Source organism: Ranitomeya imitator, chromosome 2 (genome assembly GCF_032444005.1).
Source record: "Ranitomeya imitator isolate aRanImi1 chromosome 2, aRanImi1.pri, whole genome shotgun sequence".
Classification (NCBI taxonomy): Eukaryota; Metazoa; Chordata; class Amphibia; order Anura; family Dendrobatidae; genus Ranitomeya; species Ranitomeya imitator.
The window spans coordinates 2,013,558-2,027,520 of record NC_091283.1 but is presented as its reverse complement, the minus strand read 5'-3'; the positions used below and the strand labels follow the sequence as shown (position 1 = coordinate 2,027,520).

The 13,963-nt window shown below is 43.7% G+C and overlaps 1 protein-coding gene across 4 annotated transcripts in view; it reads right to left on the bottom strand.

Moving 5' to 3' along the window:
• DIAPH2 (diaphanous related formin 2) overlaps positions 1 to 13,963 on the bottom strand; it is a 1,874,941-nt gene that overhangs the window by 1,308,857 nt on the left and 552,121 nt on the right. For all 4 annotated transcript variants that reach the window (XM_069746079.1, XM_069746080.1, XM_069746081.1 and 1 more), the window contains one exon: positions 2,132 to 2,250. In XM_069746079.1, the coding sequence (XP_069602180.1) occupies positions 2,132 to 2,250 (119 nt within the window). The remainder of the gene's footprint in view (positions 1 to 2,131; positions 2,251 to 13,963) is intronic.

Here is a 13,963-nt window from a genome sequence, read left to right as displayed (position 1 = left end):
GGGAACGCGCTAACGGACAGCGTTGCACGGCGAAATTAATGCCGTGCAACGCGTCCGTTAGCGCGCCCATTCACGGCAATGGGAACGCGCAGCACTAGCGCGTGCCATGTTCGGCACGCGCTAGCGACGCGCCGGTGTTTTGTGGTGCGCCGCGGACGCTGCTTGCAGCGTCCGAGGCGCGCCCGCGGTCCGCTCCCCGCTCTCGCAGATCGGGGATCTGCGAGAGCGGGGACGTTACCGCGACCCCGGAACGCGGCCCCGGTAAAAACATTGCGTTAGCGCAATCTGCTAGCGCTAGCGCTAAATGGATTGCACTAACGTAATGTGACCCTAGCCTAATAGGTCATCTGCCGATTATTGGAATATTGACGGATTATAAGAATACTGTTTAGGCGTATTGTAGGAAGATAGATGAACTGTGGGATTAAATATAGTGTAAACCAGCGGTTTCCATCCACTATATAAAGACACATGTGCAGGTTTCTCTCAATATCTGACATGAAATCAGAATAAACCTTTCCCGATTTAGGACAACTAGGATTACCATAATTATTTATATTTGCCAAATGCCGGAATAATGAGAGAGAGAATGTCCTAAGGCATTTTTATTATTTACTGCAAAGTCAGAAGTTTCATCCATTTCATTAGTATTTGGTGCCATTGTCCTTACACTGAATGACTTGGGTTAGACGTTTGGGGTCTCCTTCCACAAGCTTCTCACAATAGTTGGTCAGAATTTGGGCCCATTAATCCTGACAAATCTGGTAACGGATCACGGTGTGTAGGTCCCTTGCTCGCTCCGGCCTTTTCAGTGTTGCCCATACATTTTCCATAGGTTTAAGATCAGGGCTTTGTGATGGAAAATCCAAAACATTGACTTTGTGATCCTTAAGCTACTTTCACCATTTTGGCAGTATGCTTTGGGTTATTGTCCATTTGGAAGACCCATTTCTGCCCCAAGCTTGAACTTCCTGACTGATGTCTTGAGATGTTGCTTCAGTATTGCCACACAATCTTCTTTTCTCATGATGCCATCTATTTTGTGTAGTGCACCATTCCCTCCCGCAGAACAATCCCACAACATGATGCTGCCTCCCCCCATGTTTCATTGTTGGGATGGTGTTGTTAGGCTTCCAAGCTTCTCCCTTTTTCCTCCAAACATAATGATGGTCATTATGCCCAAAAAGTTCAATTTTAGTTTCTTCAGACCACAGGAAATGTCTCCAAAAATTAAGGTCTGTGTTCCTGTGTGCATTTGCAAACAATCTGTTTTTTTTTTCTGTAATAATGGCTTCTTCCTGGCAGAGTGGCCTTTCAGCCCATGTTGATACAGTACTCGTTTCACTGTGGATAGTAGCACAATCTTTCCAGCTTCAGCCATCATCTTCACAAGGTCTTTTGCTTTTGTCCTTGGGTTGACATGCACATGTCGGACCAAAACAGGTTCATCTCTGGGACACAGAACCCGTCTCCTTCCTGAGCGGTATGATGGCTGGACATTCCTATCTTGTTTGTACTTGCGTATAATTGTTTGTACAGATGAACAAGGCACCTTCAGGTATCTAGAAATTGTACCCAATGATGAATCAGACTTGTGCAAGTCCACAATTCTCTTCCTGATATCTTGACTGATTTCTTTAGACTTTCCCATGATGCTACACAAAGAAGTAATGTGTTTCAGGTGTGCATTAAAATACATCCACAAGTGTGTCTCTAAAAAACTCAGATGTTGCCAAAAAACCAGAAGCTTTTAAACACATAACATCATCATATGGTAAATAAATGGCAGTAAATAATAAAATGCCTTCAAATATTCTCTCTCTCTTGTTATTCTGGAATTTGGCGAATATTAATAATGATGGTAATCCTAATTGACATAAAACGGGAAAAGTTTATTCTGATTTCATGTCAGATATTGAGAAAAACCTGCAGATGTGTCTGTATATAGTGGATGGAAACTTCTAGCTACAACTGTATAATTCTACCTCCGAAGTGAATTTTATACTCAGCCATTGTTACTGCGGGAATTGATTCACAGGCTGATGTTGTGCTGAGCACAGGCTGCCACCAACAGCGCCCGTCCTCTGCTGGCGCCGGCAGAGAATCCGCTAATATCAGACATCGCTCTCACCTACGAGATGAGTGAAATCCACGTCCAGACGTCCCTTGTATTTGAAGTCGGGATCCATTCCGCCACATTGTAACACGATTTGTCCGACACATTCATCTATGACTTTATAGTACTGCGGCCTGAGAAATAGTATTAAATGGTTATCAGGTGTGATAATCCCGCGTACATGTCATACACAAGGATGTCAGAGGGTTAAGATAATCCACATACATGTCATACACATGGACATTATCAGGTGGGATAGTCACACATACATGTCATACACATGGACATTATCAGGTGGGATAGTCACACATACATGTGATACACATGGACACTATCAGGTGGGATAATCCAGCATACATGTCATACACAAGGACGTCATAGGGTAGGATAATCCACATACATGTCATACACATGGACATTATCAGGTGGGATAGTCACGCATACATGTCATACACATGGACATTATCAGGTGGGATAGTCACACATACATGTGATACACATGGACACTATCAGGTGGGATAATCCAGCATACATGTCATACACAAGGACGTCATAGGGTAGGATAATCCACATACATGTCATACACAAGGACGTCATAGGGTAGGATAATCCACATACATGTCATACACATGGACATTTTCGGGTGGGATAGTCACGCATACATGTGATACACATGGACACTATCAGGTGGGATAGTCACGCATACAATTCATACAATAATCATACAATTATTAGGTTCTGTAGAAGGACGTAGATCTGGGGATTTATTATGATGGAATATAGGCTGAACTGGATGGACAAATGTCTTTTTTCGGCCTTACTAACTATGTTACTATGTTACATGTCATACACAGGGACGTTATCAGGTCGGATAGTCACGCATACATGTCATACACAGGGATCTTATCAGGTGGGATAGTCATGCATACATGTCATACACAGGGATGGCATCAGGTGGGATAATCTCGCATATATGTTGTGGAGACACGGGGGGTCATCAGGTGCCTTGGCACGCTGACCGAAGCTTCATGGACCAGGGATCATCCCACCGAATGCCCAATCTCCTTTCACCTCTGGTTCTTTGCATCCCTGGATCTTTTGGCTGTCTGGATGTCTGGAGGTATTGGCTGAATCTATGAACGTCTATCTTTTTTATAGTTAACAAATGTCCTTCAAGTCAGAATTCAAAGGTAAAGGGGAAGAATGGTGATGACATCAACTGGAAATGTTTAATTATGTAATCTTATTTACATACTTTTTCTTCCTCTGTTTTGCAAGTCAACAAACTAGCTGGCCTGGACAATGTGTAATCAAAATATCAGCAAAAATCATTGTTCCATCACCCTTTATCACTAGTTGTCTAGGATAAGAGCACATTATGTAACATCAAATGTCAACTTAGTCAGTATTACAAGCTTATACAAACAAAAGTCTGTTTTTTTGACCAACCAGAAAGAAACACATAAATTCAAAAGTCAACATCTATATATGCTGATTTGCTGAAAATAGAGAGACTTACATTAGCTCTTGCTGGACCAAAGGGAAAACTATATTTAAATTCCAGCAGACCCAGAACTGCCACAAATCCCTTAATTATTTGTGACATCTGCTCACGTCTTTCACACACCCGTGGACCTGATGAGATTTCCAAGGTAAGGACGCTTTAGGAAATTGACGACTTTTTTTTTCTGAAAAATTTTCCGTTATGTTTTTATGTCATTTGTGCAGTGGCTCCGCTGCCAGTGTCTTTTAACTGCATGTAAACTCTAAACAGCCTGAAATGCCTGAAACAACGAGGCTGAAAAGACTGATATAAGGAGCCTGAAGTGCCTGGAACAACAAGCCTCAAAAGCCTGAAACAGCCAGCCTGAAACGCCTGAAACGTGTGATACAATGAGCCTGAAATGCCTGATACAATGAATCTGAAATCTTCCATGATGTTTTTCTGTCATTTGTGCGGTGGCTCCGCTGCAGGTCTCTTTTCACTGCATCTAAACTATAAATAGTGACCAGATTCCAAGAGATAGCCACCTGATACAAAAAGCCTGAAACGTGTGATAGAACGAGCCTGAAACGCCTGAAACAACAAGTTTCAAACGCCTGAAACAACAACTGTGAAACACCTGATACAATGAGCCTGAATCGCCTGATACAACGACCCTGAAACTCCTGAAACAACAAGTCTGAAATGCCTGAAACAACAACTGTGAAACACCTGATACAATGAGCCTGAAACACCTGATACAACGACCCTGAAACTCCTGAAACAACAACCGTGAAACGCCTGATACAATGAGCCTGAATCACCTAATACAAAGAGCCTGAAACGCCTGAAGCAAGGACCCTGAAATGCCGGATACAACGAGCCTTAAACACCTGAAACAACGACACTGAAACGCTTGATACAATGAGCGTGAAATGCCTGAAACAACAGCCCTGAAACAACTAACCTGAAATGCCTGATGCAACAACCCTGAAATGACTGATACAAAGAGCCTGAAAAGCCTGATATGAGCCTGAAATGCCTGAAGCAACGAACTTGAAACACCTGAAACAACATGTCTGAAACGCCTGAAACAACAACCGTGAAACGCCTGATACAACGACCTTGAAATGCTAGATACAAGGGATCTGACATCTTCCATGATGTTTTTCATCATTTGTGCGGTGGCTACACTGCCGGTGTCTTTTAACGGTATCTAAACTTTAAATAGCAAACAGCTTCCAAGAGATGGCCACTTGATACGAGCCTTAAGTGCATGAAATGAGCCTGAAATGCCTGAAACGAGCCCGAAACGCCTGAAACAATGAGACTGAAACGTGTGATAAAACAAGTCGGAATCTCCTAATACAATGGCAGTGAAATGCCTGATACAATGAGTCTGAAATCTTCTATGATGTTTTACCATCATTTGTGCGGAGGCTCAGCTGCCGGTGTATTTTAGCTGCATTTAAACAACAAATAGTGAGCAGCTTCCAAGAGATAGCCGTCAGATACAACGAGCCTGAAGTGCATCAAACAATGAGCCTGGATTGCACGACACAACGAGCATGAAACTCCCGGAAAAAAAAAAACAAGTCTGAAACGCTTGGAAAAACAAGCCTGAAATGCCTGAAACAATGAGCCTGAAACGCGTGATACTACGAGCCTGAAACGCCTGGTACAACAACCCTCAAATGCCTGAAACAACAAACCTGAAACAATAAGCCTGAAATGCCTGATATAATAAGTCTGAAACGCCTGATACAATGATCTTGAAACATCTGATACTGTAAAATGACCCTGAAACACCTGATACAAAGAGCTTGAATTACCTGAAGCAACAAGCCTGAAAAGCCGGAAATAATAAGCCTGAAACGCCTGATACAATGAGTCTGAAATGCCTGAAACAACGAGATAGAAATGCATGATACAACAAGCCTAAAACGCCTGATACAATGAGTCTGAAATGCCTGAAACAGCAAGCCTGAAAAGCCTGATAAAATCATCTTGAAAAACCTGATAACATGACCGTGAAACGCCTGATACAATGAGTCTGAAACACCCGATATAAGAAGCCTGAAACACCTGATATAATGACCCTGAACAGCCTGATTAATTCATTTTGAAACACCTGATAAAATGACCGTGAAACGTCTGATACAACGAGCCTAAATTGCCTGATACAACGAGCCTGAAATGCCTGATACAATGAGCTTGAAACGCCTGAAACAACAAGCCTGAAAAGTCTGAAACAATAAACCTGAAATGCCTGATACAATAATTCTGAATCGCCTGATACGAGTCTGAATCGCCTGATACAATGAGCTTGAAATGTCTAATACAACGAGCCTGAAACGCCTGATAAAGCAACCCTGAAATGCTTGATACAACAAGCCTTATAAGCCTGATACAAAGAGTCTGACATGCCTGATACAACAAGGCTGAAATGCCTGATAAAAGGAGCCTGAAAAGACTGATACGACCCTGAAACGCATGGTACAACAACCCTGAAAGCCTGAAACACCTGATATAATGAGTCTGAAACGCATGATACAAAGACCCTGAAACGTCTAATACAAGTGTGAAACGCCTGATATAACGAATCTGGTAATGCCTAATATGAGTCTGAAATGCTTGATACAACGACCCTGAATCACCTGAAATAACAAGCCCGAAAAGCCTGAAAGAATAAGCCCGAAAAGCCTGATAAAATGACACTGAAATGCCTGATACAATGAGTCTGAAATGCCTGAAACAACTAGATGGAAACGCATGATACAACGAGCCAAAAACACCTGACACAACAAGCCTGAAATGCCTGAAGCAACAAGCTTGAAATGCCTGACATTATGAGTCTGAAATGCCTGAGACAACAAGCCTGAAAAGGCTGAAGCAATAAGCCTGAAACACCTGATACAACAACCATGAAACACCTGATACAATGAGTCTCAAACACCTGATATAATGACCCCGAAAAGCCTGATACAAAGATCTTAAATCGTCTGATACATAGAGCCTGAAATGCCTGATACAATGACTCTCAGAAACCCGATTCACCGACCCTGAAATGCCTGATACAATGAGCCTGAAACACCTGATACAACGACCCTGAAAAACCTGATACAATGGGCCTGATACAATGAGCCTGACACAACGAGCCTGAAATGCCTTAAACATTGAGGTTGAAATACCTGAAACAACGAGCCTGAAAAAACAAGCCTGAATTGCCTGAAACAAGGATCATACTGTTGCTTTTACCTTTTGAACCCTGAAGCGGTTTCAAGAAGTAACAGGACGACTGTGTCCTCACTGATGACGTTTTTACATTGCTGCTCTTATTCTTTGGAACAGTTTTTTTTTAGTGCTTTCACAGGCGAAATCCAGGTAGAATCTGCCTGAACAAGATGTAGTGTGCACATTCCCTAAGAAAACTTTCCATAATTAACTACCTTCAGTTCTTCTTGTGCTTGCTCTGGGGTTACCATGGTGACACCTACAAACCATCTGTTCTGAGTGTACACATCGCATCGTGTGACTTTAGAGTGAACGTCACATGACAGAGTATACAGATTTATTTGATTGATGTTGTCATGGTAATGCCAGAGGAAGCGGGACACAATCATCACAGAAAAGTAATCAGATGATTGGGGCAAGTAGAGGAGACTAAAACAAGGTGGGGATCAAAAAGTTTCATTTTTATTACAAAATGTCTTGAATTATGAAATATTTAAAAAATCAAATTTAAATTGCTATCGGCACAACTGCAAAATCGTTTGTGACGGACGGTCCTGCACCGATTCATCCAGGTCTAATCAGCTATTCAATATTGAGACAATGCAGAGCCATATGTTCCCTAGGAGCAGATTTGCTTCGCATGGGGGGGGGGAGAATCGGAAGTGATAAAACGTGTTACACATTTACCCATCAGCTGCCGGCAAATAAAAAAACACAATAGTCAGGAGAAACCGACACTTAAAGCGGGAAACACATTTTATGACAGCGAATAAAAAATGTTAATCATTGCGTAGAATGCAGAATCTACAAATGACTGTATCGGAATATTCAAAATTCACATCTGCCTCTATTGTTATTGTGCAAATGTCTGGGAGGAAGGAAAGCTACTTTACAACCGGCATTAAGACGATGCCTCATTTGCATATGGAACTGGAACCTGAATCTGCTGCGATTGGATAAAAATAGCCAAAGTCGGAGGGAAGAGGAGCCATCAGCGCAGCGGCTCAGACATCTTAATCTGGTGCCACGATGGGTTCTCATTAAATGTCAGAGCTTTGGGTTAATATTTGTCTATCTGGAGGGCGCATGGGGGCATCCTCTAAAGGGGAGGTGGCACAGAGGAAGAAAGATGACTCCCTACACGCAGAAACTTATATACAAATGTCAGGATCTTATACATCTCTTTATGTGGCTATCTATATGACAATCTTCAGGTTGTCACCGTGGTCAGTTGAGATTAATATTTCCTAGATTCTGCTGCTCAGATAAGAGCTTTGCTGTGTAGACTAGGATACGGTCAGAAGAGTCCTCTCATTAGAGCACTACAAACAAAATTAGAGGGTGAGGTTAGCAGAGTCATGTCATCATTAGCGGGCGGGGTCAGCAGTCACCTCATTATCATTAGAGGGCGTGGTCATCAATGTCATATCATTAGAGGGTGGGATCAGCAAAGTCATGTCATCATTAGAGGGCGGGGTCAGCAGAGTCACCTCATTATCATTAGAGGGCAAGGTCAGCAGAGTCATATCATCATTAGAGGGTGGGATCAGCAGAGTCCTCACATTATCATTAGAGGGCGAGGTCAGCAGAGTCATGTCATCATTAGAGGGCGGGGTCAGCAGAGTCATCTCATTATCATTAGAGGGCAGGGTCAGCAGAGTCATGTCATCATTAGAGGGCAGGGTCAGCAGAGTCATCTCATTATAATTAGAGGGTGGGGTCAGCAGAGCCAACTCATTATCAGAGGACAGGGTCAACATTCATCTCATTATCATTAGAGAGTGGGGTCAGCAGAGTCATCTCATTATCAGAGGACAGGGTCAGTATTCAGCTCATTATCATTAGAGGGCAGGGTGAGCAGAGTCATCTCATTATCAGAGGACAGGGTCAGTATTCATCTCATTATCATTAGAGTGCAGGGTCAGCAGAGTCATCTCATTATCATTAGAGGGTGGGGTCAGCAGAGTCATCTCATTATCAGAGGACAGGATCAACATTCATCTCATTATCATTAGAGAATGGGGTCAGCAGAGTCCTCACATTATTATTAGAGGGTGAGGTCAGCAGAGTCATCTCATTATCAGAGGACAGGGTCAACATTCATCTCATTATCATTACAGAGTGGGGTCAGCAGAGTCCTCACATTGTTATTAGAGGGAGAGGTCAGCAGAGTGATGTCATCATTAGAGGGCAGGGTCAGCAGAGTCATCTCATTATCATTAGAAGGCAGGGTCAGCAGAGTCATCTCATTATCATTAGAGGGTGGGGTCAGCAGAGTCATCTCATTATCATTAGAGGCTGGGGTCAGCAGAGTCATCTCATCATCATAAGAGGGCAGGGTCAACAGAGTCATCTCATTATCATTAGAGGGTGGGTGTCAGCAGAGTAATCTCATTATCATTAAAGGGTGGGAGTCAGGAGAGTCATCTCATTATCATTACAGGGCAGGGTCAGCAGAGTCATCTCATCATTAGAGAGCATGGTCAGCAGAGTCATCTCATTATCATTAGAGGGTGGGGTCAGCAGAGTCATCGCATTATCATTAGAGGGTGGGGTCATCAGAGTCATCTTGTTATCATTAGAGTGCGGAGTCAGCAGAGTCATGTCATCATTAGAGGGCAGGGTCAGCAGTCATCTCATTATCATTAGAGGGTGAGGTCAGCAAAGTCATCTCATTATCATTACAGGGCAGGGTCAGCAGAGTCATCTCATTATCAATGGGGGCCTGGTCAGCACTGCAGTAATTTCATTATCATTAGAGGGTGGGGTCAGCAGAGTCATTTCATTATCATTAGAAGGCGGGGTAATCAGAGTCATCTCATTATCATTAGAGGGTGGGGTCAGCAGAGTCATCTCATTATCATTAGAGGGCGGGGTCAGCAGAGTCATCTCATTATCATTAGAGGGTGGGGCTCAGCAGTCATCTCATTATCATTATAGAGCAGGGTCAGCAGAGTCATCTCATCATTAGAGGGCAGGGTCAGCAGAGTCATCTCATTATCATTAGAGGGTGGGAGTCAGCAGTCATCTCATTATCATTATAGAGCAGGGTCAGCAGAGTCATCTCATCATTAGAGGGCAGGGTCAGCAGTCATCTCATTATCATTAGAGGGTGAGGTCAGCAAAGTCATCTCATTATCATTACAGGGCAGGGTCAGCAGAGTCATCTCATTATCAATGGGGGCCTGGTCAGCACTGCAGTAATTTCATTATCATTAGAGGGTGGGGTCAGCAGAGTCATTTCATTATCATTAGAAGGCGGGGTAATCAGAGTCATCTCATTATCATTAGAGGGTGGGGTCAGCAGAGTCATCTCATTATCATTAGAGGGCGGGGTCATCAGAGTCATCTCATTATCATTAGAGGGCGGATTCAGCAGAGTCATGTCATCATTAGAGGGCGGGGTCAGCAGAGTAATTTCATTATCATAAGAGGGCAGGGTCAGCAGAGTTATCTCATTATCATTGGAGGGTGGGAGTCAGCAGAGACATCTCATTATCATTAGAGGGTGGGGGTCAGCAGTCATCTCATTATCATTATAGAGCAGGGTCAGCAGAGTCATCTCATCATTAGAGGGCAGGGTCAGCAGAGTCATCTCAGTATCATTAGAGGGTGGGGTCAGCAAAGTCACCTCATTATCATTAGAAGGCGGGGTCAGCAGAGTCATCTCATTATCATTAGAGGGTGGGGTCAGCAGAGTCATCTCATTATCAGAGGACAGGATCAACATTCATCTCATTATCATTAGAGAGTGGGGTCAGCAGAGTCTTCACATTATTATTAGAGGGTGAGGTCAGCAGAGTCATCTCATTATCAGAGGACAGGGTCAACATTCATCTCATTATCATTACAGAGTGGGGTCAGCAGAGTCCTCACATTGTTATTAGAGGGCGAGGTCAGCAGAGTGATGTCATTATCAGAGGACAGGGTCAACATTCATCGCATTATCATTAGAGGGCGGGGTCATCAGAGTCATCTCATTATCATTAGAGGGCGGATTCAGCAGAGTCATGTCATCATTAGAGGGCGGGGTCAGCAGAGTAATTTCATTATCATAAGAGGGCAGGGTCAGCAGAGTTATCTCATTATCATTGGAGGGTGGGAGTCAGCAGAGACATCTCATTATCATTAGAGGGTGGGGGTCAGCAGTCATCTCATTATCATTATAGAGCAGGGTCAGCAGAGTCATCTCATCATTAGAGGGCAGGGTCAGCAGAGTCATCTCAGTATCATTAGAGGGTGGGGTCAGCAAAGTCACCTCATTATCATTAGAAGGCGGGGTCAGCAGAGTCATCTCATTATCATTAGAGGGTGGGGTCAGCAGAGTCATCTCATTATCAGAGGACAGGATCAACATTCATCTCATTATCATTAGAGAGTGGGGTCAGCAGAGTCTTCACATTATTATTAGAGGGTGAGGTCAGCAGAGTCATCTCATTATCAGAGGACAGGGTCAACATTCATCTCATTATCATTACAGAGTGGGGTCAGCAGAGTCCTCACATTGTTATTAGAGGGCGAGGTCAGCAGAGTGATGTCATTATCAGAGGACAGGGTCAACATTCATCGCATTATCATTAGAGGGTGGGGTCATCAGAGTCATCTTGTTATCATTAGAGTGCGGAGTCAGCAGAGTCATGTCATCATTAGAGGGCAGGGTCAGCAGAGTCATCTCATTATCAATGGGGGCCTGGTCAGCACTGCAGTAATTTCATTATCATTAGAGGGTGGGGTCAGCAGAGTCATTTCATTATCATTAGAAGTCGGGGTAATCAAAGTCATCTCATTATCATTAGAGGGTGGGGTCAGCAGAGTCATCTCATTATCATTAGAGGGCGGGGTCAGCAGAGTCATCTCATTATCATTAGAGGGCGGATTCAGCAGAGTCATGTCATCATTAGAGGGCAGGGTCAGCAGAGTCATCTCATTATCATTAGAGGGAGGGGCTCAGCAGTCATCTCATTATCATTATAGAGCAGGGTCAGCAGAGTCATCTCATCATTAGAGGGCAGGGTCAGCAGAGTCATCTCATTATCATTAGAGGGTGGGGGTCAGCAGTCATCTCATTATCATTTTAGAGCAGGGTCAGCAGAGTCATCTCATCATTAGAGGGCAGGGTCAGCAGTCATCTCATTATCATTAGAGGGTGAGGTCAGCAAAGTCATCTCATTATCATTACAGGGCAGGGTCAGCAGAGTCATCTCATTATCAATGGGGGCCTGGTCAGCACTGCAGTAATTTCATTATCATTAGAGGGTGGGGTCAGCAGAGTCATTTCATTATCATTAGAAGGTGGGGTAATCAGAGTCATCTCATTATCATTAGAGGGTGGGGTCAGCAGAGTCATCTCATTATCATTAGAGGGCGGGGTCATCAGAGTCATCTCATTATCATTAGAGGGCGGATTCAGCAGAGTCATGTCATCATTAGAGGGTGGGGTCAGCAGAGTCATTTCATTATCATAAGAGGACAGGGTCAGCAGAGTTATCTCATTATCATTGGAGGGTGGGGGTCAGCAGAGTCATCTCATTATCATTAGAGGGTGGGGGTCAGCAGTCATCTCATTATCATTATAGAGCAGGGTCAGCAGAGTCATCTCATCATTAGAGGGCAGGGTCAGCAGAGTCATCTCATTATCATTAGAGGGTGGGGTCAGCAAAGTCACCTCATTATCATTAGAAGGCGGGGTCAGCAGAGTCTTCTCATTATCATTACAGGGCAGAGTCAGCAGAGTCGTTTTATTATCATTAGAGGGTGGGGTCAGCAGAGTCATCTCATTATCACTAGAGGGCAGGGTCATCAGAGTCATCTCATTATCATTAGAGGGCGGGGTCAGCAGTCATGTCATCATTAGAGGGTGGGGTCAGCAGAGTCATCTCATTATCATTAGAGGGTGGGGTCAGCAGAGTCTTCTCATTATCATTAGAAGGCGGGGTCAGCAGAGTCTTCTCATTATCATTAGAGGGCGGGGTCAACAGAGTCATTTCATTATCATTAAAGGGCGGGGTCAGCAAAATCATGTCATCATTAGAGGGCAGGGTCAGCAGAGTCATCTCATTATCATTAGAGGGCAGGGTCAGCAGAATCCACAGCAGAGTTGAAGCTGTACAGATGATAATAATAATAATAATAATAATAATAATAATTAGCAATGCCCAGTATTTCATCTCTATGTATCTATTGAGTGTTGTAAGTGATAGTTGTTACATTTAGCTTTTCATTGTTGTGACACTTTAATAACTTTTTCTTCATTATTCTTCATTCTTATTATGCGTAACACAACAAACGTGTGGCATGTCCTGGGGCACAAACATGATACGACCGGTATTCAGCCAGGATAGTCCGTGACGATCAGCAGATGTAGGATACATTGTACCAATACTTTGTGACTAGACCTTCGGGGGTTCAGTGCCGACACAATGCGGGTGGGCCGTGATACAAACTGTTACTTTACATTCAGTGTCACACACGTAGAAGCTAATTTACCAGACAACAAAGCGGTCAGGACCCTCATCTATGACCTGAATAACTCACTTAGGGTACGTTCAGACTAGCGTTGTGCGCCGCTGCGTCGGCAACGCAACGCACAACGCACCGAAAAACGCGGCAAAACGCACGCAAAAACGCTGCGTTTTGCGACGCGTGCGTCGTTTTTTGCCGAAAATCGGACGCAAGAAAAATGCAACTTGTTGGTCCGACGCTAGCGGCAAAAAAGACGCACGCGTCGCAAAACGCAACAAACAAAAACACATGCGTCCCCCATGTTAAACATAGGGGCGCATGACGCGTGCGTCGCCGCTGCGTCGCCCGACGCTAACGCGACGCACACTAGCACAACGCTAATCTGAACGTAGCCTTATCAGACTATTAAGTACCAACTCTGTGTAATGCAGGAACGAGCACAGCAGCAGCCGGGGAGGCAGCCATTAAAGGAGGATTTACAAAAATGTATAAACATAACACAATAAATCAAATGAACCCTAATGATATGTCCGCCTCCATAATTATAACATCAAGCAGAAAAAAAAGTTGCATTTACTTTTAAACATTCTATAAAGCTCTAACAACAGAGATACAACTATAACAGCAGAGACAGCATCTGCCTGAAGGGTAACGATTTTTCCAGGATT